Source organism: Phalangium opilio, unplaced genomic scaffold, assembly GCF_054372755.1.
Source record: "Phalangium opilio isolate 3A_F unplaced genomic scaffold, DU_Popi_V2 ptg000054l_1, whole genome shotgun sequence".
Taxonomy (NCBI): Eukaryota; Metazoa; Arthropoda; class Arachnida; order Opiliones; family Phalangiidae; genus Phalangium; species Phalangium opilio.
The window spans coordinates 5,205,822-5,232,446 of NW_028324173.1; the positions used below are offsets into that span (position 1 = coordinate 5,205,822).

General features: G+C 37.9%; 2 protein-coding genes and 1 long non-coding RNA gene across 3 annotated transcripts in view; 2 read left to right on the plus strand and 1 right to left on the minus strand.

The window, feature by feature from the left end:
• The first annotated feature begins 4,045 nt into the window (after positions 1-4,045).
• The window catches only part of LOC149670955 (nose resistant to fluoxetine protein 6-like), a 92,219-nt gene continuing 69,639 nt past the window's right edge, over positions 4,046-26,625 (plus strand). Inside the window, exons 1-2 of the mRNA XM_089840486.1 lie at positions 4,046-4,071; positions 4,167-4,435. Of these exons, the coding sequence (XP_089696612.1) occupies positions 4,046-4,071; positions 4,167-4,435 (295 nt within the window). The remainder of the gene's footprint in view (positions 4,072-4,166; positions 4,436-26,625) is intronic.
• Positions 9,561-10,152, plus strand: LOC149670956 (uncharacterized). The gene is made up of 3 exons (XR_016367190.1): positions 9,561-9,802; positions 9,937-10,014; positions 10,105-10,152. It is a non-coding gene; the product is annotated as an uncharacterized LOC149670956 (long non-coding RNA).
• Positions 16,311-19,499, minus strand: LOC149670957 (uncharacterized). Its single transcript, XM_089840506.1, has 9 exons — positions 19,392-19,499; positions 19,280-19,319; positions 19,128-19,204; positions 17,798-17,870; positions 17,573-17,740; positions 17,351-17,519; positions 17,000-17,217; positions 16,612-16,934; positions 16,311-16,554 (listed from the first exon to the last, which is right to left on the minus strand). Exons 1-9 carry the CDS (start codon positions 19,442-19,444, stop codon positions 16,344-16,346), a joined length of 1,332 nt encoding a protein of 443 aa, XP_089696632.1. The 5' UTR covers positions 19,445-19,499; the 3' UTR covers positions 16,311-16,343.

A 26,625-nucleotide genomic window follows, 5' to 3' on the forward strand; every position in this document is an offset into this window, starting at 1 on the left:
AAGGTGGAAGGACCAACAGATTGGTGTGCGCCTATGGTCATTGTAAGGAAAAAGACGCCACCTGGAGCCGATGGATCGAAAGCAACTGCCGACAACGACTCCTCCGTTAAAGAACCCGCTATCCGCATTTGCGTGGACTTCACCAACCTGAATAAATTCATCCGCCGCGAACGTTTTCAACTGCCCGCCGTGGATCACATACTTGGCCAAATCGCAGGTGCTACGGTATTTTCTAAACTGGATGCGAACTGCGGATACTGGCAAGTACCCTTGGATCGCCAATCTGCAATTCTAACGACATTCATCACACCATTCGGGAGATACTACTTTAATCGTCTTCCGTTTGGACTGAGTTCCGCGTCGGAACATTTTCAACGTCAGATCTACGCCATCCTCGAAGGAATACCGGGTACCGTCAACCTGCAGGACGATGTCCTGGCGTTTGGAAAAACCCACGAGGACCACAACCGCTCCTTACGGCAGACGCTGCGCCTTCTACAGGAGGCAGGGGTCACATTGAACATTAACAAATGCGAATTTGCCGTGACACGGGTTAAGTTCGTGGGCCACATGATCGACAAAACTGGTATTAGTCCTGATCCGGATAAAGTCAGGGCCATCACGAATTTCAAACAACCTCAAAACGTACCGGAACTCCGAAGATTCCTTGGAATGACGAACTACCTGGGGAAGTTCATTCCCCGTATGTCAGATGTCATACGCCCATTGAACGCACTGCTGAGTAACAAGAATCAATGGATATGGTCTTCCTCTCATCAGACAGCCTTTTCGGAGATAAAAACCATCCTATCCACGATGCCAATTCTTGCCCCGTACGATCCCATGAAAAAGACCATCTTATCTGCAGATGCCTCATCTTTTGGAATTGGTGCCGTCCTACAACAACAACAGCAGGATGGCAGTCTAAGAGTCGTTGCATATGGATCTAGAACACTAAGCGCTGCAGAACAGAAATACGCCCAGATTGAAAAGGAAGCACTGGCTATGACATGGGCATGTCAACGTTTCGAAGATTACGTAGTAGGGATTAAAATCTCCATCGAGACCGACCATAAACCATTGGTCACGATAATGCAAACCAAACCTCTCGATGAGTTGTCTCCTCGTCTACAGCGCTTTCGCATTCGCCTAATGCGCTACGATTACATTGTTCAGTACGTTCCAGGTAAACAACTCATCGTGGCCGATACACTATCTCGAGGACCTCTACCTGAATTCGACACAAACGAGTTGGAAATGGATGCCGCAGCCCATGTACAGCTGATAACGTCAAACATGCCAATATCCGATATCCGCTTGGCAGAGCTATGGGAGGCTCAAGCAAACGACAACACTTGCCAGCAACTTCGTTCTCTAGTCGAAAAAGGGTGGCCAAAATCGGCGACTAACATGGACCGTGGCCTCCTTAAATACTATCCACATCGCGATGACATCACTAGTCAACATGGCATTCTCATGAAAGGACCGAGAATCATCATCCCAGAAATCCTACGGCCGGACACGTTAGAAAGGATACATCATGGCCATCAAGGGATTGCCAAGTGTAGAGCTCGGGCCCGGTCAGCAGTATGGTGGCCTGGAATATCTAGGGACATCGAGGAAAAACTCCAGAACTGCACTACGTGCATCAAAGAAGCTAGTAACATGCATGAGCCGCTGATTCCATGCGAGTTCCCTGATCGGCCATGGAAAAACCTCGCTTCGGATTTATTTTTCCACCAAGGCAAATGCTATCTCCTCGTGACTGATGCATACTCAAGATTTTTCGAGATACGCGTGCTGAGAGACCTCACGGCCAAAACTACCATTGCCAATATGAAAAATATCTTTGCCACTCATGGGATACTGGAGATAGTCAGAAGCGATAATGGTCCTCAGTTTCGGTCCGAATTCCAGCAGTTTGCCAAGTCCTATGGCTTTAGTCACGTTACGTCAAGTCCCAGATTCGCCCAGAGCAACGGAGGCGCGGAGGCGGCCGTTAAAATTGCAAAGCGACTACTAAAGAAGAACAAAGATCCTGCATTAGCGCTATTGTCCTATCGTTCTACTCCACTGTTAAACGGATATTCGCCCGCAGAACTACTTATGGGACGGAAACTCAGGACCACTGTACTCATTCCAGAAGCCCAATTACGACCGTGCATTCCTCCAAAAGCTTTGGTTAAACAACGCGAAGATCATTATCGACAGAAGCAAAAGGAAAATTACGATCGACGTCATCGCGCCAGAACATTGCCGACATTTCAAGATCGAGACAAGGTCTGGATAACCGACTTGAGAACCGAAGGGGTTATTAAGAGTACGTCAGGGGAACCTAGATCCTACTGGGTCGCTACCCCTTTAGGGGTGGTACGGAGAAATCGCTATCATTTAATTTCGATGCCTTCAAACGCCGATAAAACGTATGCGACTACTGTTCCAGCCGTACCATAACCGCCGACTACTGTTCCAGCCGTACCATCGCCGTCGACTACTGTTCCAGCCATACCATCGCCGCCGACTACTGTTCCAGCCATACCATCGCCGCCGACTACTGTTCCAGCCATACCATCGCCGCCGACCAATGTTCCAGCCATACCATCGCCGCCGACCAATGTTCCAGCCATACCATCGCCGCCGACCAATGTTCCAGCCCTACCTTCGACGCCGATCAATGTTCCAGCCCTACCATCGACGCCGACCACTGTTCCAGTATCAGGCCCATTGTCATCTATTGTTCCGGTATCTATTGCGCTGCCACCCGCCTTCCCTCCAGCTGCAACCAAACACAAAAGCAGTCCAGACAAGCGAAGTAGATTCCAGTCCTCCAATCTCAATCAGGGCCAAGCCGTCAGAACTCGATTTGGACGTCAAGTCAAAACGATTCAGAAACTTAATTTGTGAAACTAGATTCTTGTGTGTATATAAAAAAAAAAAAAAAATGCTGGGAGAAAGATGTTGTATATTCGGAACTGAACTGATTTGAACTGTATAGATTAACATGTGAACTTTGCCCTAACAAGAACTGTATATAAGGCAACCCGACTATGATTACGGCACTCGGATGAACGCTTTTAACTATGTAATAACGACTCGTAACTTAACGAATAAAGTAACTCTTAAGTCAGAACTAGATTGTGCAGATTAATCTACGAAACACAACACTCACGAAGTGACGAAAGCACGAGCTAACGAATATAACGAAAACGAACGTTCCCAACAATAAGCCTCGGCACAATCGGCTGCCGGCGGCGGCCTGCCTCTTCCTCGGAGTCGGAGTCGGAGAGCCAGAGAGCGGCGCGCGCCTGCCTGTCTGCCTGACCGTTTTTTCTCTAAGGCCACAGACCACAGAGTCAAAAAGACTAATAAATTGGCTCTCAACGACTCAGACCTACAGGGTACAGGCTACAAAATTTGTAGTTCAAAATTTCAAAACGCCATTTCCAAAAAGAATTTTTTTAAAAATCCTCGAATTTTTTTAGTGGACCACTGACCCCCCTCCGATTTAGTTTTTAAACTGGTCATTTGCTCTGTGCCTCCGCCTTATTTCCCACGCTGATTACGACGCATCCGTTCTCGGCGAGCCTCACATAATATCAGTATTTACTGCAAAAACTATCTCGAGATAAAGCGTATTGACATTGAGTAAGGCGGTGGTCTGGAATTTGGGATGGACCCGCACTGTCCATCTCTCCAAGTTATGTCCTTGGCCAATATGTGTATAACGTTGAGAGGACCGGAATTAACGGGCGCTCAATATTAAAAAATAAAATCGCAAAATTTTACAATTAATGAAATTTAACATATTGATATACAATTTTCATAACATCTTTCAAATCACTTTGTCAAATTGATTTCAAATTAGTAAAATAATGCAAAAATATTATCTAAATGCAACATTTCTCGTCCTTACGTGTAGAGTCAATAGCAGGAATTCTTGGAAACCCCCTCTTTTCAGATGTCTTACTCCCCCCTCAACTCTTCAAACACACCTTTGTCCGAATTTAGAGACATCATGCTCGAACGGGGGCTTCTTAAGCCCATCATGGCTTGCTATAACGCTGTTTTGTGGTATTGAACAACACTGCTTTCTCTTAGTATGTTGAATTCGGTTGTGAAATTTGCGATTTGGCGCTTTTTTTGTCAGTTGATTTTTGGATTCAAAGCGCGTCGAACGCGAGAGAAGGTCGTGTCATTTCGGATTTTCTGAATTACTTATTATCTAAAAGGTCGACAAGAAAAGCGAAGAATTCTCTTCATTTTCTCGTCAAATGGTTTGATGAAGAAAAATATGATAATTACGAAATTGGAAGAATTGTGGACAAAAAACTTGTAATTGAAATTGCGGCCCAGATTATTAAGTACATAAACACAGTTACCCACATTAAATGGGACAATAACGAAGAGTGTGCTCCTGGAAAATTATTGGCATTTAGTAAGTTATATCTTTTGATAATAAGCACGTAATTAAAACCCTAGCTAGGTTAGAATATCGAATTTCATTTAGTCGAATTGTACGGTGTATATATAGTGTAATAGCGTTGTCATAAAGAAGTGTGGGAAATAGGCTCAAAATTGCTAGAACCGAAATGTGTTGGGGGTCGTTCATAAATTACGTCACGCGTCGAATTGTGACGATTTGGGACTCAGATGAAGGAGTTTTATTCAGAAACGTGACTCAAAAAAGCTAAAAAATCACTTAAATATTTGATCCAAACAAAAGGGAACTGTTTCATTTTATAACCCCTAAAGTGTGAATATCGAGTGCTTGTCCGCTTTGGAAAAATTTCACATTTTCTTATAGTTTTTGGCTAGTTTTATTTGAGGGAAATAAGATTTATGTTACCTTATTATAGGGAGATTGAATAAATTCATGTGATTATGTGTGTCAAAGGGGGAGGGAGGTCAAAAACCCGATTTTTTAGGTGTGAACAGTCCCTTTACAACCAAAGCAATATTCACTCTAAGAAAAAAACGTTCAATGGGTATTCAAATTTGAACGCAATTGTTCATTCTTGAACACCTTGGAAATATTAGGTGTTCAACCGTGAAAGGTGTGCTGGATTATCGAAGATGACATTGAAGGTGTTTAAATCTTGTCAGTTTTCCTAATACGTTGTGAGATTTATTTACGAAACTTTCATTAAAAATCCAATAATACCCGATAATATCACAACAATTTACTGTAGCATGCTCATTTACCCTTAATTAAATACAAATTGCTCTTTACAAAAATCATTTTACAATAATATCAAAGCAAATGACACGGATTATTGCATATTTCACCTTTCCCTTATATTTACATAAAACTTCAAATCGTTTGAAAATTTAATTCTTTGCAACTCCATTACTATCGGATAAACGTGACAATTATCACATTCGTCAAGTGCAGTCCTCGGAGGTTCGATCTAATGGAATCTCCCCATTTTGATCGGAGAAAGGAATCAGCACAAATATCGAAGGCTGGCATTATAAGAGATATAATGGTACACTAAACTAATCAAAACTGCCACCTTGCTACGCTTCTGGTGAAACAATTATAAGTTAGAAATTATTTAACGTGTACATTTTTAGTACCAATTCGATTCTCGAATTAGATTTGTGTTCCAAGCTTAATATTTCTCACACTGAATTTAAGGTACAGACGCCCAGATTGAAAAAAAAGTCCTGAAACTGAAAGAAAAGAACAAACGCCTGAGAGAAGAATTAGATTATCAAATGAAATTGAATGGTGACAGGGCCGTCGAAAGACTTTGCGGGCCCCGGGAATGAATATGAGTCGGGCCCCTAGAAAAATTCATCAACTCATTGGGAGGGAAAATATCTGGGTGCACAGCTGCGGGTCCACCAAATTAGGCACTCTAAACACTCTTTTCTCTTAGCAACTTACACTGTAAAAGTTAACCGTACTGTCTTGTACCTTTAAAGGTATTTTTCGATCCATCCCCAGACGTACCTATAAAGGTACTCTAAAATACCTCTAAAAGAAGGTATTTTTGAGGACTACAAAGTATTTTGTGATACCGTAATGGGTATCATTTAAACCTCAACAAATTTCAGAATAAAACTTTTAAAGGTACTCCTTATTACCGAAAAGGGGACCCTGTTAACACTCAAAAAGGTTCTAAAATATACTTTTAAAGGTATTCTGTGCTACTATGAGTGAATAATATGTTAGCTACCTATAAGTTACTCAGGCTCCATAGGCTTAATGTATCGAGCGATTTCTTCTCATTTCGCCCGCGCGGGAAAAAAATCCGAATGTTGCGCTCTCTTGTCGAAAAAAAAATCCCGCTCGTACGGCTCCTTGACCTCGAGTCGTCGGCTGCTTTTTCACCAAGGGAGTGTTTAGTCGTGAATGTTTATGTTTTAACAATTTAGCATTAAATCATGGCGTTTGTGTCAGTACTGAGACAAAAAAATGCAGGAACTCAATGCAATTTACCGATATTGATCAAGAATACTAAAGATAAGAGTTGTTATTGTGACTTGAAACCAGAAAATTATACAACTGAGCTAAATCCAATCCACTGATCTCTTAACTGTTTTCTTAACCGAGGCTACTGAGCGAAATATTCGGCTGCTTAAATAGCTCCGATATCATTGGCTAGCTTCCACTACACGCGCTTCCGGGGAAAAACCGGAAAGAAGAGTAAATAATATTTTCGTTCACGTGGCGGCCGCAGAGCGCCGCATATAATTGGGAAGCCGGCGGCGCGGGAGAAAACGCTGGAGTATAAAAATGAATTGCCTGAGTAACTTATAGGGAGCTAACATATTATTAACTCATGGTGCTACCGAATTAGGTGTCAAATAAAACCCACAAACTAGCAAGGAAGCTTGAAATTGAAATTTGAATCTAGGGAAGAAAACCAATACCATAAAAAAACTCCTTCTAAAGGGATCTGTTAAGTCCCTTTCTACTTCCAGGGTACGATTCCATGCCACCGGAAGCGCTGAAAATCTAAAAGGTTTCATTATATATCTTATATGGTCATTATTTACCATATATTTCCATAATACCTTTTTCGAAATCATTTAATATCCGCGCTGTGAGACAACTAATAGAATACGTTCATGGGTACTAAAAAGGTCGCGGAGATATTTTGTTGTAGCTTCAAAATACTTTTTTTTAAGAGTGTGGGCACTTTTAAGTCCTGGTATCTTTTTTCTGCTTAAAGGTAAAATTTTGGAATTTCACAGACTAAGAGAACTTATTGGGCCTGCATCTATCGCAAATTACAAGTTTGCACCTAATATTGTTGACGAATTAACTTAAGTCAATTATTCATTGATTCACCTAGAGATGTGAAATTACCGTAATTTTTAAAAACGGTAATTTACCGATAAATTACAGGTAAATTACCGATTGAAGTTTTGGGAAAACAAAAATTACCGTTCAGTCGGTAATTTTTGGTAATTTATATTTTCCTGTGCTTACAATGCATTACTTAAAACAAAGTTTAATTGTGAGCACTATCTGACTCCTTTACACGTATTTGCGGCCTTTGCTACCAAGACGGCAGCCTTGGCCTTTCTAGTCTGATTTCTAATTAAATATTTATTAAAAGACTAATTTCTGGCGCAGCTTTGCAAGTACTGACTAGCGAATAGCGCCTGGTGAGTCATTTTGGAAGTAAACAAAGAAATGATTGATCATTTAAGTGTAAAATGAACATTTAATGCGTACTAAAAATGTTTGGTAATTTACCACGGTAATTTACCGCCGTAATTTACCGGTAAATTACCATTGTAAAATTACGGTAAGATATAAAACGGTAATTTACGCGGTATTTGGTAAATTACCGGTAATTTACCGTCCGTATATTACCGACTCACATGTCTAGATCATTCACCCAAGAGGTAGAAACCTAAAATTTGAGATTTATTTTGTATTTAATATATAAAGTAAGAAAAAATTTAAAAATAGTCATTTTTTCCTTTAATATTTTTCTATTTCTCACTATAAAAACTATACCTATGAAAAGAAGTGAGATCCTAACAAAAACACTAACGTTCGAAAATTTGCAAAGCGTTGCTTTAGAACTGCTACACAAAAGTTCTTGAATCCCATGTATGACCAAGTTTCATATAAATATGTTTGAATTTTATATACATTATATACAAAATATTGTCACTTGGCTATAACACAAAAAATCGGGATAATAATAACAATATTGCCAATATTATAACCAAGTGCATTATATGAAGGAACTGTAGACAATTTTATTTAAACTTGGCCGAATATTATACGTGTAGCTGGTCCAAAGCGATGCTTGTCATATTTTTACAAGTTATATATTTTTTTAATGATAATTAGTTTAGAAGTTCATGTATGAATAGTTACTAATTTTTAATTATTAAATAATGGTCATTGAACATTTAATAAAATTGATAAAACATTAAATTCAGTGATTTTAAATTTATTCGAATGCCAAAGATAATTTTGTATCTGGGCGCTTGACTTATTTGGGATTTGTCATTTCTGTGGGCGCCGCCAGGAGCAGTCGGAGTGGAGCGCCTTGTTCAGTTGGACATTAGTAACAACTTCCTTTCCTATAGGAATAGTTTTAGAATTTCTTTAGGAATAGTTTTAGAATTTCTTTTGGAATAGTTTTAGAATTTCTTTAGGAATAGTTTTAGAATTTCTTTAGGAATAGTTTTAGAATTTCTTTAGGAATAGTTTTAGAATTTCTTTAGGAATAGTTTTAGAATTTATTTAGGAATAGTTTTAGAATTTCTTTAGGAATAGTTTTAGAATTTCTTAAGGAATAGTTTTAGAATTTCTTTAGGAATACTTTTGGAATTTCATAAGGAATACTTATGGAATTTCTTTAGGAATGCTTTTGGAATTTCTTTAGGAATGCTTTTGGAATTTCTTTAGGAATGCTTTTGGAATTTCTTTAGGAATATTTTTGGATTTTCTTTTGGGATATTTTTGGAATTTCTCTAGGAATACTTTTGGAATTTCTTTAGTAATACTTTTGGAATTTCTTTAGTAATACTTTTGGAATTTCTTTAGGAATACTCTTGGAATTTCTTTAGGAATACTCTTGGAATTTCTTTAGGAATACTCTTGGAATTTCTTTAGGAATACTCTTGGAATTTCTTTAGGAATACTCTTGGAATTTCTTTAGGAATACTCTTGGAATTTCTTGGGAATCATAAAAGGAATTTCTATGTATTTCTAATGAAAATGGGGACAATTTTCCGCAATTTTCCTTACGATTTCTTAAGACGTTTCTTAAGGTTTTCCTAAGACATTTTCTTACGGAATTCCATAGAAAACTTTGTAAGGGCATGTCGTTTCGCTAGGCGATCTGCGTATTCAGTTATAAAGGGACTAGGAATTAGATTCCTTAGGTTTTCCAATTCTACAGGGATGGTAGGCCCTTGTAGATATGACTTGACACCCTATTGTAACGTTAAAGCAAAATTCACATGCTTTAACTAAATTTCCTATGGAGATTAACATGGCGTTTTTCGTGATTTACCCCCACCGCGAACAGAAAAACTACAGCGAAGTTACTTTTCGGAATACTGTTGAATTAACAATTCAAGGTGTGCTATCGGCTAGTTTAATTTAAATCAATTAACTCTAAGTATGTTAATTTTAGTTAATTCTGAAAGTACGTCAAAAATTACTTTTGGGTCAGACTATCTAGCAGTAGACGCTGACAAATTACTTTGGTATTTCATCCGAGCTTGAGCACCTTTATATGTATTTTCTAATTAACTGTAGCACCCTTAATAATAAATACGTCGTTATCAGGTCGAATTTTCGTCTAGAAAAGTAATTCAGGTAAATAATTACAGTTAACAGAGGTTTTTATATCATTAAAAGTAAGTTTTTGAACGTTCTTTACGGCCAAGGCTTAAGTTGTATTTTAGTTTGTCTATGTAATATAGTCGTTATAGTGTCTTTCCCCTTTAAAGATAAAAAAGCTCATTTCCAGCTCTGTATTACAAAAATACGCAGTCTGCTTCGTTTTCTGCTACCAACAAATATAGGAGGTATACAGGGTTTCATTATTTGTTAATCTCACTAAAATTCTACTAATTGTGAAGATGTGTGATATATTTCCTTAAACTAGGCCAATGTAGAGGAATTTCCATGTTTACATCAGCACAGATTCTCTCAACGTAATCACGTTGGAAAAGATTCGTTAAAACAATTTTTTTCCTGGTGAAACAGTCCGTATATGATATTACGTTTTATAAATTATTTGTTACCAAGAGTGGATTGTTTAATTTAGAAATATAAGTAACAGTGGTGCTGTTTCAAATATTCAATACTGATTTCTCAACACGTACTCCCTTCAAAATAATTAATTTCATGATAAAATGTTTTCGGAAAATGTAATTGCTCTTGAAAAAGCGGTAGGATTGCACTTTATCTAACTAACTCAACTAACAGCAGTTACTGACTAATTAGACCACAGGGAGTTCGGAAAAAATAGTAAAAAAATTCTAAACCCGCCGCAAGTTGGTCAAAAAATTTTTTGAAAATTTTAAAATTGCATGTACTTACCGCTATAGACTAAACGCATTATGCACTCAATCTTTCATAATATGCCGTATTCATAATATTGCGTAAAGAAAAATTAGAAATGCCAAAACTAAGGAAAAGGATAATATAAGCGAGAAATGGCGAAAATTACATTAGCGATATTTTAGTTTCTAAAAATAGCATTAAACTTTTGGGAAGTATTTAAAAGTTAACTAGGCCTAATCGCAAACAGAAATTTTGGAAAAGGTGGTAAATTAGCTAATAAGTAAGCTAACCTAACCTAACCTTACCTTTAATACCTTTGAATTATATGGTATTCCTTCCCCGCTAAAACGGTCACTGAATCCGCTGGCCGCCCCTTAACGCCTCCCCTCGATTCGCGCCTCTTCCCGCCTCGCGGGTTGCCATGGAAACGAGAACTTACTGAGCAGAGACTCGTTGATTTTCAACGTGATTAGACGGGTTTTTTTGAAGAGGCTTTCTTGAGAGATAATTATTACTGCTGTCAAATTATATTTTCTGGGGGTTTATTAGGTTTAATTTCTAAATGGCTCATGCTAATTTGGAAAACGAGGCGTATGAAAACCCAAATTTTGGGTAATGAGGAACATTTTTTTAAAATGGTTTCCTTGAAGAATTGGGGAGGGTTTTTTCCCGGGATGGATGATGGCCTAAAGGCGCGGTCAGAGAGGGATGCCATTGCCCTAGTACTTTCTTTGGAGCTTGTCCCGCGTCTGGAATCCTTCAATGAAGGAAAGACACCTTGCGGATGTGGGAATAAAAACGATGATGGGGAATTAAATGGATATCTTGTTGGGGTTGGCAATGCCCAAAGCCGATTTGGCTATTCGATAAGATGTTCCGCAGCCCAGTCTCGCGCAAGGCCTTAAAAACATCCAAAAAGAAGGTACCAGAGTATTTGGCGGTCGAGTGCACGAAGGCTTTCGTCCCCTCGAAAAACACCTGGTTTTACAATCAAAACCTGTCGGTTACCGACAATCTCTTCCTCGTGTTCCTGTGGGTTTCCAAAATGAGCGTATCTGACGCTATAATCCACAGTGAATGTGCCAGCCATACCGTCGTGGATTACTTTTCCATGTGTCGCGAGGTGGCTGAGATTGTCATTTCGAACAGGGCCGACAAGGTGCAGATTGGAGGACCAGGATTGTTCGTAGAGGTGGACGAAACATACTTGCACTCTAGAAAGTACCACCGCGGGGCTCAATTGGCCGGAGAGACCATTTGTATCTTTGGTATCTATTGCAGAGATACGAAAGATGGTCTTTTTTGAAGGTCAGGAATAAGTCCAGGGCCGTTTTGTGGACCCAAATGGCGAAATACATAGCTCCGGGGTCAGTGATAGTGTCAGATGGCACCCCGATGTACATGAATTGCACTTTGATGGGATTTCGGGAGCATCTGACTGTTTTGCATAAGTATGGGTTCGTGAATTCGGAAGATTCACGTGCTCATACGAATAACATCGAAAACAGAAACCGACATTTGAAGGCGAGCATTAAGTCCTACAGAACTGACCGGGCGTTGAATAGTTATATGGCCACATATTGGTACAGGTGTCTTTTTTTCAAGGACCAAGATGGCAATTGGCTTCCTCCTGGAACCAACTTCCGTCGGTTCCTGGAAGACGTCAAGGCATGCTATCCTGGTCCAGGGAAAAAAGGCCTTGAACTAATTGAAATTGGCGTGTCGGAGGAAGAGTTGAACGCTCTGAATCCAGAGACACAGCCGGCATTCCTTATTGATGGTCAAACCGAAGAAAACACGGTTGAACTCATCGATGAGTGAGGTCGGTTTTCTTCGTTTAAGGCTGTAGGCAAGGGGATTCAATATCCTGGGGAGTTTTCATTTGGCAGGCCCCCCTACCTATATACTGTCGACCTCAATGTACTGAGGAGTTTTGATTTTTTCAGGGCAATGAGGTCGACATTATATAGGTAGGGGGGCCTGACAAATGAAAACTCCCCAGGATATTGAAGCCGGCAGTCGGCAAGGGGACCTGCCATAAAAAACTCTCCATGAGAAACGAAGTGTGGCCACCTCCAAGTGGTGTTTCTCGGGTAACGTTAAGTGCCACACATTACTGCATAACCATAAATATATTTGGAATTTCTAATTGTATTTAGTTCTTCCCAGGTAATTTGAAACCCTTTCCAAAATATCGCTGTTTGTGTTTAGATATTTCAAAAAGAATAAGACGCCTTTTTCAAAATATTGCTGTAAAATTTGACGCCTTTTCCAAAATATTGCGTTAAAATATGACGCCTTTTTCAAAATATTGCTGTAAAATTTGACACTTTGTCCAAAATATTGCTGTAAAATTTGACGCCTTTTCCAAAATATTGCGGTAAAATTTGACGCCTTTTCCAAAATATTGCCGTAAAATATGACGCCTTTTCCAAAATATTACCGTAAAATATGACGCCTTTTCCAAAATATTGCCGTAAAATATGACGCCTTTTCCAAAATATTGCCGTAAAATATGACGCCTTTTCCAAAATATTGCCGTAAAATATGACGCCTTTTCCAAAATATTGCCGTAAAATATGACGCCTTTTCCAAAATATTGCCGTAAAATATGACGCCTTTTCCAAATATTGCCGTAAAATATAACGCCTTTTCCAAATATTCCCGTAAAATATGACGCCTTTTCCAAAATATTGCCGTAAAATATGACGCCTTTTCCAAAATATTGCTGTAAAACATGACGCCTTTTCCAAAATATTGCTGTAATATATGACGCCTTTTCCAAAATATTGCTGTAAAATATGACGCCTTTTCCAAATATTACCATTAATTTCCAAATAATTCGCGTAATTTTCCATAATTTTGTCTTTACGTTCATTTGCTTCCCAAATTATTTGAAGCCTCTTGCAAAAACTAGATGATTACTTCATTTACAACCCAAATAGAATGCAACCTTTTCTGAAATATTTCTCAACTAAAATCCGCCTTTTCCAAAATTTTGATGCTTACTTCTTTTACAACTCAAATAAAATGAGACCTTTTCCCAATTTTTTTCTCAATTAAAATAATTAAAATCCACCTTTTCAAATATTATTAGCATAAATCTCATAATTTTTGTAGATTTACCTTTTCTTAGTAAGATCTAGAATAAGCTATAACACTATTTTCGTCGCGGGTCCATTTGGCAAGATCGAGCTCGGCTGCAGACGACGGAGTTTGGTTTTTCTGGAATTCTCGGGGCCCGGGGTTATGGTAAATACATGCAATTTTAAAATTTTCAAAAATATTTTTGACCAACTGCGGCGGGTTTAGAATTTTTTTACTATTTTTTTACTATTTTTTCCGAACTCCACGTGGTCTAATTAGTCAGTAACTGCTGTTAGTTGAGTTAGTTAGATAAAGTGCAATCCTACCGAAAAAGCGTAGATATGTAATTTTTTCGATTAATTTAGAGGGACTAGATCGATTAACAGTAAAATCAGTTGATTGAAATAAATATTGATTAAGGATTGAGTGGATAAAAATAACTAGAAAAAAATTTCAATATCTGAAACTTCAGTCAATGGATAAACCTCAAACATATCGTTTGTTTTTTCGGCCTTGGTCCAAACCAAGACGGTTTTTTATAATTCTTCTAAGGTATTACAGTCCTCTGGTCCTCTAGCAACTGTTTTCATATACTCGAGTAAGTCGAGGCAAGCTTGAATAGCATTTAAGTCACCCTGCACTACGAGTTGTGGTAGAGTCTGAGGTCCGTACAACGGATCTATTCGCAGGAAGAAATAAAACTCATACATTAAACGTAACGGCCAGGGTCTATTTATAGTCAGTTCATTCAACGTTCTACGTAGAGTTTCAGGATCCATGTTTATCTCTCGGTGTTTGAAGATCGACTGGGTATTCTGATCCTTTCCTTAGTCGGTTTTATACTAAATTTCTTAATAGACACGCCCACATTCCTAAATCATTTAACAAATTACGTATATTTTTTATATTATTATTTGAAATAGTTGTTTATATATTACTTAAGCTATACAACATATTTATATAAAAGTTGGAAAACTACATGCGGGTAAAACATTAACCTTTTCAATCTAAACACGTTTCAAACCTAAACGTTTTCAATCTAATTGCGTTTGAAACAGAAACGTTTTCAATCTAAACGCGTTTGAAACATAATCGTTTTTAATCTAAACGCGTTTCAAACCTAAATGTTTTCAATCTAAACGCGTTTGAAACATAAACGTTTTCAATCTAAACGCGTTTCAAACCTAAATGTTTTCAATCTAAACGCGTTTGAAACATAAAGGTTTTCAATCTAAACGCGTTTCAAACATAAACGTTTTCAATCTAAACGCGTTTCAAACATAAACGTTTTCAATCTAAACGCGTTTCAAACATAATCGTTTTAAATTTAAACGCGTTTCAAACATAAACGTTTTCAATCTAAACGCGTTTCAAACATAAACGTTTTCAATCTAAACGCGTTTCAAACATAATCGTTTTCAATCTAAACGCGTTTCAAACATAGAAGTTTTCAATCTAAAAGCGTTTCAAACATAAACGTTTTCAATCTAAACGCGTTTCAAACATAAACCTTTTCAATCTAAACGCGTTTCAAACAGATACTTTTTCAATCTATGCGCGTTTGAAAAATAAAAATTTCAGAACTAAATGCGTATAGGCAGGGTTCGTGTTTAAAAAGGCGTTGCATTTTCCCGTTTAGGAAAGCGTTTAGATTCTAAACATCGTTTTTTCTGTGTACGATTGGATTCCACCTCAGATCATCTAACCGATGGACAGGCAAGTACGGAGCTAGGTTTGCTTAGAGCAGCGCCTGACACTAGCGCTGTGGCGGCGGATGTTGGAAGTTTTCCACTAAACCCTAGTAAAATTCGCACCATTTTGTTTTTTAAGGAGTAGAGGTCTCCAGTCACCGATATGGGGAGAAAATCTTACTAAATTATAAAAGTGAGTTAAAGTTCATTATTTATTTATTTTAGCCTCTCTCATTAAAGATTCATAAACGATCTATCAAGTTAGTTTTTGTAAATATCACTCTGATATTGTTTAACATTAAGCTTTGGTTAAAAAATATTCCGAAATATTACAGACCAATTTTTATTTACGGGACATTTGGCGATAAATTGCGGTCGGTAGACGCGTGAGGGCGCGTGCTACGCATTGCCATTTTTTAACGAGGGTTTAACATGGCTTTGCCTGCCCATGGGTTAGGTGGTCTGAGATTCCACTACAAACAGGCTCTCATAGTCTCATTACATACCTTAAAAAAAAAACATAACGTTTGGTCGTTTATATTTACTTTTCGACCCGATTTTTAGATTAATCTTATCATGGAAAATCAAAGTAGCTTCAATAAATTGAGATGGCTTCACGATTTTTGGCGGGATATTTTATTATCGAAGTCAAGTGGTGTGGCACTTTCTCCCAGAAGATTCTTTTAGCCCTTTGTCAATCCTGGCTCCTCGCCAAAGTCCGTCATCCTTTATTCCGGGAATTATTTTCGTTTCATTCTTTCGTAAGAATGAATATTTTGTAAATTGAGAGTTAATTAAACAACAAGCTTTATCGTTGCAACCCTTGTCAGTATTAGGGTTTCCAATCCAGGGGGAAGATAAGAAGTCGTGGATCTTATAAACGCTACAGGGGATTGGAAAGCTGAGTACATTGGCCATACAAAAAGCAAGACACGGAAAAGGGGGAGAATGTGAAGATATAAAGAATGCTAGTAAACTTCACACTCAAGTGCAACTTTTTAATCTCAGTGACAATAGAAGTACAGTACATAATAAATGTCCCCTGCTTTTTGAATTTAAGGAAAATTTTATTAAGCAAAGCGGTTGAAGATAATTTCGGTGATGACGGCTGCTACTGTTCCTGACAACAGCATGTAAAGCAAGAAGAAAGGAACGAAGACACTACTTAGGTCCAAATTAGTTGCGCTTTTCAACGGTCTCTTCCACGTGACTTTTTCAATTAAGTGATGCTTTTGAAATTCGAGATATTTGAAAACTTGCGTTTCGAACAAAGGTTCCAGGCTATAATAAAACAGGCGTGAGGCCCTTGAATCATTCTACGATAAAAATAGTAAGGACCTCAGTTGGAGGTTTTCGTGCACTTGCGGTGAGCTTCTCATCCAGGTGGTGTTGAAAATCAGGTGTAGGTACTCGAAGCCAACGTCTTGCTGCGAAAAGTAAAGACTTCCATTGTCCTCCAAGAGCTCGACTTTGCCCTCGGAATCGGACGTCAACAATTCTGCCATCATCCAAGTCAGATACATGTCTGTTATGATTAAAGCTTTTTCCCCGGATAGAATTGGACGGTATCCGTCAAACGACATATAATCGATAAGACTGGTGAAAATTTTCTCCTGATCTTGCGCTCCTAGCCATTCCTTAACTACCATGTCCTGGGCTGCCTACAAGTACGCAAAAAATGACGTCAGAAGAAGAGAACTTAATTAATACGGTAACGCCTATTTACCAAATATTTCAAATTCTCGAGAGTTCCGGCTTCTTCAATCATTGTTGGTGGAATTCCCGATTTGATCAAGTCCGAGAGGGTGTCAATGCAGTTGTAGCTTTCCGTCGAGAACTCTGTCCGCAAGTAACAACTCAAGAAAAACAGAATGAAAGTCACTCCTATCAGCCATGACGAAGCCAGCAGACGACTAGTAATGTGGGGTAAAATGGAGGGAATCGCTACAAAATATTAATACGTCTTATTAAAGTGCTAGCCGTCCTTCGTTATATGGAAACGCAATCTCTGCTAATGGGATTCCCAATATGAAACTGACGGATAAGTATTTTGTAAGCGAGTGCTTTAATGCCTTACGTTCTGCGCACAAGAGCGACGCGTTGTTCCAGAGATTTTCCAGTGTTTCCTTGGTCATTTTCTTGGCAACTTTCTTGTTGGACACCGACTTGTACTTGTTGGTTACGATGGAGTGAACGACAAGCAAAAGTGACAGAAGCACCAAGGTTAATCCCGTCAAAATAACCACCTACTTGAAACAAGAATATAATACAATGTATTGGGCAGTTAAGCAAAGTTTACTTGAGTTTCCATATTTAAGAAGGACAAGGAAGTTGACGTGACTTTCTTCGGGGCGGTAGACACGATTATAGTCTTGGTCATGCGGAAAACCGGAGATGGAGTGAAATGCTCCTGTCGGCCATGGTCGAAAAATGAGCGTGGCATGGGTATCATGATAATATTTCCTTTCTAAAACCATAGTTATGATAAATTTGTACTTAATCCATACATCTCTCTTTCACCTACGTTGAAAACATCCGGTGCTGTTAACAGTTTATCAGCATCAAAAAAGCTAATTTTATGCCCTTCGTAATATACTCTACAAGAAAAGTCCAGAAAATTCAATTTTAGCTCAGACCACCTAACCCATAGGGAGCTTACATATGCTTAGAGCAAAGAGGATACAAAGAGGCGGAGTAGAAGGCTTGGCTGGAGTTTTCTCGCTTTGAAAGTTTACCTCGAAGATTCCGGTGTGCGCGCGTATCTTTCTCTGCCCTCTTATTGATTGAAATACGGTTAACCGGATATTTGAAGGGAAATATAACAAATAAATAAAAAAGAAAAGCGAGAACACCCAAAATGCCTTTCCAAAGCCGCTAGCTTCAACTCCCCCTCTTTCTACCATCTTTGGTGGCGGCAAATGTTGGAAGCTTTTCTCCAAACCCTAGTAAAATTCGCGCCTTTTAAGTTTTCGTGTTTTAAGGAGTAGAGGTCTCCAGTCACCGATATGGGGTGAAAATCTGACTAAATTTTAAAAGTGAGTTGAATTTTATTATTTATTTATTTTAGCCTCTCTCTCATTAAAGATTCATAAACGATCTATCAAGTTAGTCTTTTGTAAACGTCACTCTGGTATTGTTCAGAAATTCTTTTTAACCAGGGATAGATTTTGTTTTAGAAGTAGGAATTGAGAACGGTTAGTATTTGCTTCAGTCCGTCTCATAGCCTAGTATAGAGCCCCTTTCTCCAACACGCAACGAAAGTTTTCTGATAGGCTCAGTTAAACTACATTTTGATGACGTTACTGACGAGACGGCGAAAAATGACGTAATTCACGCTAGCGTAACTACGTAATTTTAGGGACAGAATTAAAGGTCACGTGAATGGGTGGCTTTCTATGGCGGCATACGCGAAATAGAGAAGCGGTTTATGTAATTACCGATTATCAGTTTATTTATTTATTTATTGAAATGAATAATAGCCCACGGTATGGAAACACATGGTGCTTATTCTTAACAATTTTACCCAAATAACGACCAAATTCCAATAATTTCAAGAAGAATAAACCGGTGATAACGGGTTTTACTCCATTAGACTTCAAACGTTCAAATATTATGCTTTATTTACTCATCCACAGATGGCGTTAGCAAAACCGGAAATAACTACTTAAATTTTCCCCCCAATTTTTTTTTTCTCTCAAAATTTTATCCCCTCCGTCTAACTTTCCATCCCCTTGTTGTTACAACTTGTGAATGTACGGCTGTTAAGTCCTGGATTGTTCACTATTTCGTTCATGATTTACGTTAGCGCAATTCTTTCTCGTTTCTAGCGATTGCTCGAATTGAATTCTTATTACTTTATGTTGAGGGATCGCCTTAAATAATCGCCAATAATTTTGTAACATGGCACGGTGTTCTCCATCTCCCACGTTTCCTGACAAAAAAGCTAAAAGTTTATTTGCAATCTAGGAAAATAATTCTGTCTGAAACCCAATGTTGATAAACTCACCTCGAGTGTCGTTACGTTTATTGGGGTCTCTTGTGCGTATCTAAAATTTAAAAAAAAATCATTTTGAAATCGAAATTTTCGTTTGAGATATGAAAATTCTAATTCTAGATACTTGTATTTAAAATATCGATCATTTCCCATAAATTCAAATTCTGTCGGCGACATTTCGTCCTTTCACGTAAATTCTAGCATGTATCAAAGCTTCAGAAGAGAAAAGTAACAAGTGCCGTCTGTAAGCGATTAAAATTTAATAGAATTATATGACAAGTTGGGATACCAAAATAAACCTCTCCGAGTCGAGACGCAATTAAGAGGTTTTCTTTAAATAATTAAATAAATATATATAATTAATAATTATTTTAATCATCATTAATTTACCTTAATTCTGGTTAAATAGTTTTAAGAAACTTTATTCCTAAAATCATTTTAAACATAGCAAATGTTGACCTTTGAACTCAAGCGTATGCCTCTTTAACAATTATTGGAGATTTGGGGTATATGAAGCGATTGATTCACCATCAATGAAAAGAAAACTCGCAATTGCGTGAACCATTGGTTAAAGCCCTGCATTGGGAGGCTAGACGTTTCTCGTAACCGTAGCCGATCACCACGAAAGTCTTAACCTTAAAGATGATGATGGAGATAGAAGCCAGAATGTATAGACTGGTGTGGGATGGACGAAAGACCAGATGATGGTGGTGTTTAGAAACACCACCATCATCCTCCTTTCCCAACCCTGTTAGAAGTCTCGAGCTCCTCTCTTGGAAGTCTTTCTTCACGTGAGCGGGGTGTGACTTCTTCTCATGAACGCTGGATCTCTAAAGGGACCGGGAACGGTTTTGGTTTATAACAAGATGGCCCCGGCCAGATTCGGGAAGCCCTCACAGGAGCAGTTCCCGTATGAACGGATTTCATAATAGCGGTAATCATAAAAGCAGTTCCCGAAATGGCAGTTTACCCGTCATAGCAATTACTGATACAGCGGTTCTCTAAAGAGCGGAAAAACAGATTTGCGAAAAACGATAGTTGTTTATTATGGTGTAAGCTAGCCCAGCTGGGTTATATGAACTCAAAAAGAACTAGGTCAGATATGGATAATTTGGTTAGGTTAAAGTTGATTATTTCATCTAAATAGTATTAGGTCAGGTCAGGTTAGGTTTTGTTTCGTGTGGTTAGACTTAGGTTAGTAATATTTTTGAAATAGTGTAACAATGTTACGCATTTCTTAAATTTTGTTGCTTATCTTCATTGACTTCCCAAATAATAATATTGTTTTTACAAAAAAATTACTGTTTATAATTATCTACTTCCGAAATAAAATAACCCTTCTCGAATTATAATATACCTTTTCCAAAAAGTTACTGTTCACAATTATCTACTTCCGAAATGAAATAACCTTTCTCGAAATATAATATCCCTTTTCCAAAAAATTACTGTTTACAATTATCTACTTCCGAAATAAAATAACCTTTCTCGAATTATAATATGCCTTTTCCAAAAAATTACTGTTTAGAATTGTGTACTTCCGAAATAAAATAACCTTTCTCGAATTATAATATACATTTTCCAAAAAGTTACTGTTTACAATTATCTACTTCTGACATAAAATAACCTTTCTCGAATTATTTTTCTATCTTGGTATGAGAATTGTAAACTGATACAGCCTGAAGAATAGTACAAATAGAACCTACAGAAATAGGTAGTTTTTGAAACCAATGAACACAACTGTATTGTTAAGAAATGCGCAAAATTCAATACAAAAACCTTGCTATTTCCCAAAATAGAAGCAGCTATTTCTAAAACAGCAGTTTTGAAAAACACCGCTGTTTTTCTGGAATCGCGGTTGCTAATTCGAGAACTTCTCATACGAGGTACACCCGCCAGATTCGAGCCCCATCGTTTGTAAGGCTCCATCTATCGAGAACAATCTATCTTTGGAATAGGTATTAGTTAACCTTAATAACCATCCATTTTCAATCACCAATAAATCCCTATCACTTTTAAAATGCATCAATAAAAGTCCCGAATGAAATAAAAATCGATTAGAGAATAGCCCCTCGACTCGCTGCTTTTAACAGTGCTAAAATGATTACCCTGAACCACTAAATAACACTTTTTCCCAATCCCTTTAAAATCGGCAATGACTTTGTAGTGAGTTGGATCATCTGAATGAGCCTTAAGTATACCTTAATTCCAATTCCGATTAACATCTACGAGTTTCTAGTGAGTAGCTCCTCGATAATTAACTGTAATCCAGACATAACCTAGAATCCTCGTCCAATTTACATCACAAATGAATCCCTATCCCTTTCAAAGCATCGATTAAAACCACCAATAAATCCCTAACCCCTTTAAAATATCAATGGAAATCACCAATGAACGAAAATTTTAATTAGTCCATAGCCCCTCGACTCCTATAACAGTGTTTAAATTATTACCCGTAACATCTAAGTGAACCTTAATAGAAAAACAAAGTTTTACTGATTATCCTCTCGATGAGTTACCTTCAACAGTTTAAAATTATTACACACGTAACGCTAAATTAATACACACATAGGAAGTTTCATGCTTACTTAATTTTTTAGCATTGGCTTATGTCTAGGAGCCTTTGAAAGAGAAAGAATTCGGTAAAACACCGAACTTGAGTTCTTTCTTTATGTAAATTCAGAAGTTTTTATTTTATAGAAAGTTGTTCGGGTTCTTAGAATATTTATGGCTTGAAAGGTAGGACTGTTCACGAGCCGAGCTGAGCGAGCTTTTTAAAAGCTCGGCTCGGCTCGAGTCAAAAAACGGCGGCTCGGCACGACTCGAGCCGAGCTGGGTCTTGGCTCGGCTCTAGCTCGGCTCGGCTCGAAAATGATCGAGCCCAGCCGAGCTGGCTCGATTAACATATACATGTTTAAAAAAAAACTGCTACTACCAACGTCAAACTTGAGAATGACTATAAATGCCATCCCATGTTTAGGAATGTAGTGGTTCAGTAAAACCCGCTCTTTAAAATGTGCTCAAGGTTAGAGACGAGAGATTTTTCCCACGCTTTATTTCATGTAAAAATACAACGAAACGCTATTGGTGGAGAGAATAAAGACTAAAAGGAAAGCACTATATCGCGAGTCGGCTCGGCTCGATGCCTATCGGCTCGGCTCGACCATAAAAAAGCTCGCTCGTTAATTAACCGAGCTGCAAAAGCGGCGGCTCGGCTCGGCTCGCTCGTCATGAGCCCGAGCTGGCTCGAGCTCGTGAACAGTCCTATTGAAAGGTGAGAAATTTTAGAGGGAGTATGAAATTTTCCAGTTTATATTACAAATTTGTGTGTTCACAAAAGACAAACAGATACTAGTGTTTGTTCATTAATATACTCATAGAACATCCGCATTGTACTGTGATAGATGAATCAGAATCTTTTCTCTTTTAAAGTCACTAATGAATGAAAAATATCACCTTAAAACAATTTATCCCCTTTTCACTCTAAGTGTGTTAATTTATATGTGGAGAGTACATTCCCAATGCATTGTTATAGACAAATCATAATCCTCTCCCTTTTAAAATGACCTATCCCTCTTTTCTTTCTCCCTTTAAAATGACGAACGATACTTCTTCTTCTTCTTCTCCTTCTACATCTACATCTTTAGAACAAGTCAAACTAATACCCCCATCGTTAGATGTACATCAAACGATGTGACTAAAAAATTAAAAAAAGGAACGGTCACGGTCGTTAAATTGTTTTTTTTCCCACTAGGTTTATGAAGAATCATAAAAGACCGAATGGCCTTGACTGTTCCCAAATTCACATTCCCCATCCCTTACCCTGATATTGTACTAGAGAGGGCTCGGTTTTACAGTGGAAAGGGGCGTTTTCTGGTCCCTTTAGATATCCAGCGTTCATTTTCAACCAATAGCTGTTTCTCTCCCAATAGGACATTTTTGGGGTACGAGTCGCACCTAAACCGGAGATCTGAAAAAGTTATAGCGAGGTGGCGAATGTGTCGCCCTTCTTCAGTATTGCTAGACAAGAGAGGGGAGTCCCAAACCCCGTTTTATATATATATATATAATCTGATATATATAGTGCCAATTTTAGGAAAATATACAGACCTTGGAGTAGAATCATACATCGGAGTTCTGATGTTAACGCCGTGCACTTTATCTGCTGTTGTTGACCACTTGCCGCCGCTTATGAAACTGTTGCTAGGGCCGAACTTCAAATACTTAAGGAGTTCAGTTCCTTAGCTGCATTTATTTGGCTTTGTTTATTTTACTGTTTTATGGAAAATAAGAATAGCTACACGAGAAAAAACTTAACATGAAGTAACTAACCACACAAAGTGAAAACAAGATGGGCTAGCCCATAATATAGCCACATCGTTGACAACGTGAATCACGCGTTGCCAACGCCCTACTTATTTCGCTTACTGTCTACTTGTTTTTGTTAGTACTTACTACTGTTACTATTTAAAATCCATTCAATGTAACAAAAATGATGCCATTAGACTTATGGACATAATCTTCAATGCACGCATTTGTTGATTCGTGGTAGAACTAGAGATTAGAAGGCCGAATGCATATCGGAATAGCTATGAGAAATGTAGCAGGGTCACGTGGGAATACTCTGAGTGAAAAGCCGGACGCAAATTTGGCCTGCGCACTAATACCGCGCAACAAGCTTATTTTAAAAGGGTACTAATTGTTACTCAGTACAACTACTGAAACCTGAGATACCTTCAAAAACGCTTTAACTATAATTAAGCTAAATTAGAGACGATTAAATTATATCAATTGTATTTATTTAATTATTTAAGAAAAACTTCTTAATTGCGTTACGACTCGGAGAGGTTTATTTTGGCTTCGCAACGTGTTTTACATCAAAAAGGTCTATCGTTTCTGTATGTCGCACGCACCTACCTGGGACTAAACGTCACGTGATCCGTTATAAAGTAAATACGCAAGGGTAAATTAAAAATGACGCTTAGAGTTGTACTATTTAAAAATAAGGAACGAAAACATTCATCATCTTCAACACACTAGGCCAAACTAATAACCCGTCGTTAACGATGCGGCTAAAAACCAGATTTATTCAGTTATATAAAGAAAACGACATTAAGGTTGGTATGTTTTCCAACAATATTTGCTTAAGCCACTATTTACGACAAGTGCTTCGTGGCAGATAATATATGTCAGGCTTTATTCTTTGGCAGTGTTCTTACGTTCTTAAAAGAAGGGGGATTTCAGGGATTTCAATCTGTAAGTCTAATATGATCTGCTTTTTAAGCCTTTGATACAATTATATCCTAAAACTTTGAGAAGAAAATTCAATGTCAGACACAAAAGCGGGTTATTAGATTGGTTCGTCATTTTCAAGACGACCGCCGATTGGGGAAAATTGATCTTAGTGATTAACTACCATTTAAAAGTCACATCGCTGCAGTGTAGGTGTAGTGCTTTGCGCTGACGTTGGCGAATCAGTCAATTCGAAATTTTACATATGTGCAGGGAAATATTTCCATAGGTTTTCCCTGGTTAAGATAAAGACTGTGGTGTTCCTAACCTAATTCCGAGGGGTCAACTTCCAGCAATAATTGTTTTATTTAATGCGTTTTAGCATTTGGTACAGTTTTAATACATATTTGTACTTAAATCAATTAATTAAATAACTGAAAACTTCACTCGAATATATTTGCCAGTTTTTACCTCTCCGAGTGACGTAAGTCACGGAGAGGTTCTGTAACGATCGTGTGTGTCCGTCTGTGTGTTTGTGTGTGTGTCTGTTGTTACACCCACGTGACCGCGTTCGCAGTTTCCAAATCGGAGCAAACGTGTTCGCCATTTCCGAACTGCTTTCACAGTCACGGAAATGACTCCTCTACTTGAGTTCTCACACCACCATCTTCTGGTCTTTGTCCATCCCACACGGACACCAGTCTGTACATACTGGCTTCTAATCACCACCATCTTCTGGTCTTTGTCCATTCCACTAGGACACCAGTCTGTACATTCTGGCTTCTAACCCCACCATCTACTGGTCTTCCGTCTATTCCACATAGACACCAATCTGCCTCATTGGCTTCTACTCCATTATCATCGTTTGGTTTTAGGATATACGCGGCGATCAGCTAGGGTTACGAGAAACGTCTAGCCTCCCTAAGGTGGGATCGCCACCAAAGGTTTTCGCAATTGCGCTTTTTCCTTACTATTATAATGGAAACGAATCGTATATATACCCCAAAATTTGACGAAAGCGGGCAAGAGGGGTAACCTTCACTTTAAACGTCAATATTAGCAAAGTTTGAGATGATAATAGGTATAACTTTATTTTAAACGATTTAACTATTATTAATGTTAATTATTGAAGATTAAAATAATTAAAACTAATTATATTTATTTAAATATTAAAGATAATCTTGTTTCTCAACTCAAAATTAATACGGAAAGAGTTAAAAAGCAGTCTATGTTTTTGTCTGTGTGTGTCCGTCCATTGTTACACTAGTGCGTCGCGTTAGCAGTTAGCCTTGTGTTGATGTGTTAAGAAATCATACAGAACCTTAATATTCCCTTTTTCCATAATATAAAGTGAATATGTGGAAGTATTTTTCGTAATTATGATGCATTTAGTACTTTTGTAGCTTTAAAGCTCTGTTTCATTTTAATATTCCAAAGATTTTTTTTAATATTGTTATTTGAAATGGCTGTTTATATATTACTTAAGCTATACTACATCTGTATATAGAATAATCCTTGGTTTAGTGATTTCATGAAGAAAACTAAGACGTAGACTCCGGCGGGTATATGAAGTATCATCCGCAATAGGCTTAGTGAAACAAAGAGTAAATAATTGAGGCCTGAGGTGAAGTAAACTATGGGCTTTGATTTTCGTGTCTGAAATGAAGAGACATCAACGGTTCAGAGTGAGCCGAAAGTTAAATATACTATTAAATAATCAGGTTAAGATTTTATAATAGAAGAAAAGATCATGGTGGCAATTAGATTAGTAAAAGGGCCAATGGTAAACGGGTAATAGTTACAGACTTATTATTCTCTTTATGGTGCGCATTGACTATTAGTGCGTCTAGCTACAATCTAGCTCTGGTGTTATTTAACGTTAACATTCATGTTGGCAAACTAAGAATATTGTTGAGGTGAGACGAGACGATAGTGTTTACACTGCAAACCAGTTGTGAATGTAGCTATCAGAATTTTGGGTAAACAGCTGAAACGTAGACTTCATTTCCTGTTTTTTTTCCCCATTGACTGATTTCCATGTGTCCAAGATTTATCCTTATTGGATGTAAAATGTCGTCTGCTTTACTGTACATTCGCTATGCTTGGAATACTGCTTCAATATTTCGTAA

Excerpts from the sequence above, each read along its gene's own strand:
- LOC149670957 (XM_089840506.1), bottom strand. The coding sequence starts at position 19,444 with ATGTCGCCGACAGAATTTGAATTTATGGGAAATGATCGATATTTTAAA. Across the intron at positions 17,741-17,797 it reads CAGCACCGGATGTTTTCAAC|AAAGGAAATATTATCATGAT; the intron begins GTAGGTGAAAGA and ends CTATGGTTTTAG. Across the intron at positions 16,555-16,611 it reads CACGAAAACCTCCAACTGAG|CCTGGAACCTTTGTTCGAAA; the intron begins GTCCTTACTATT and ends GTTTTATTATAG.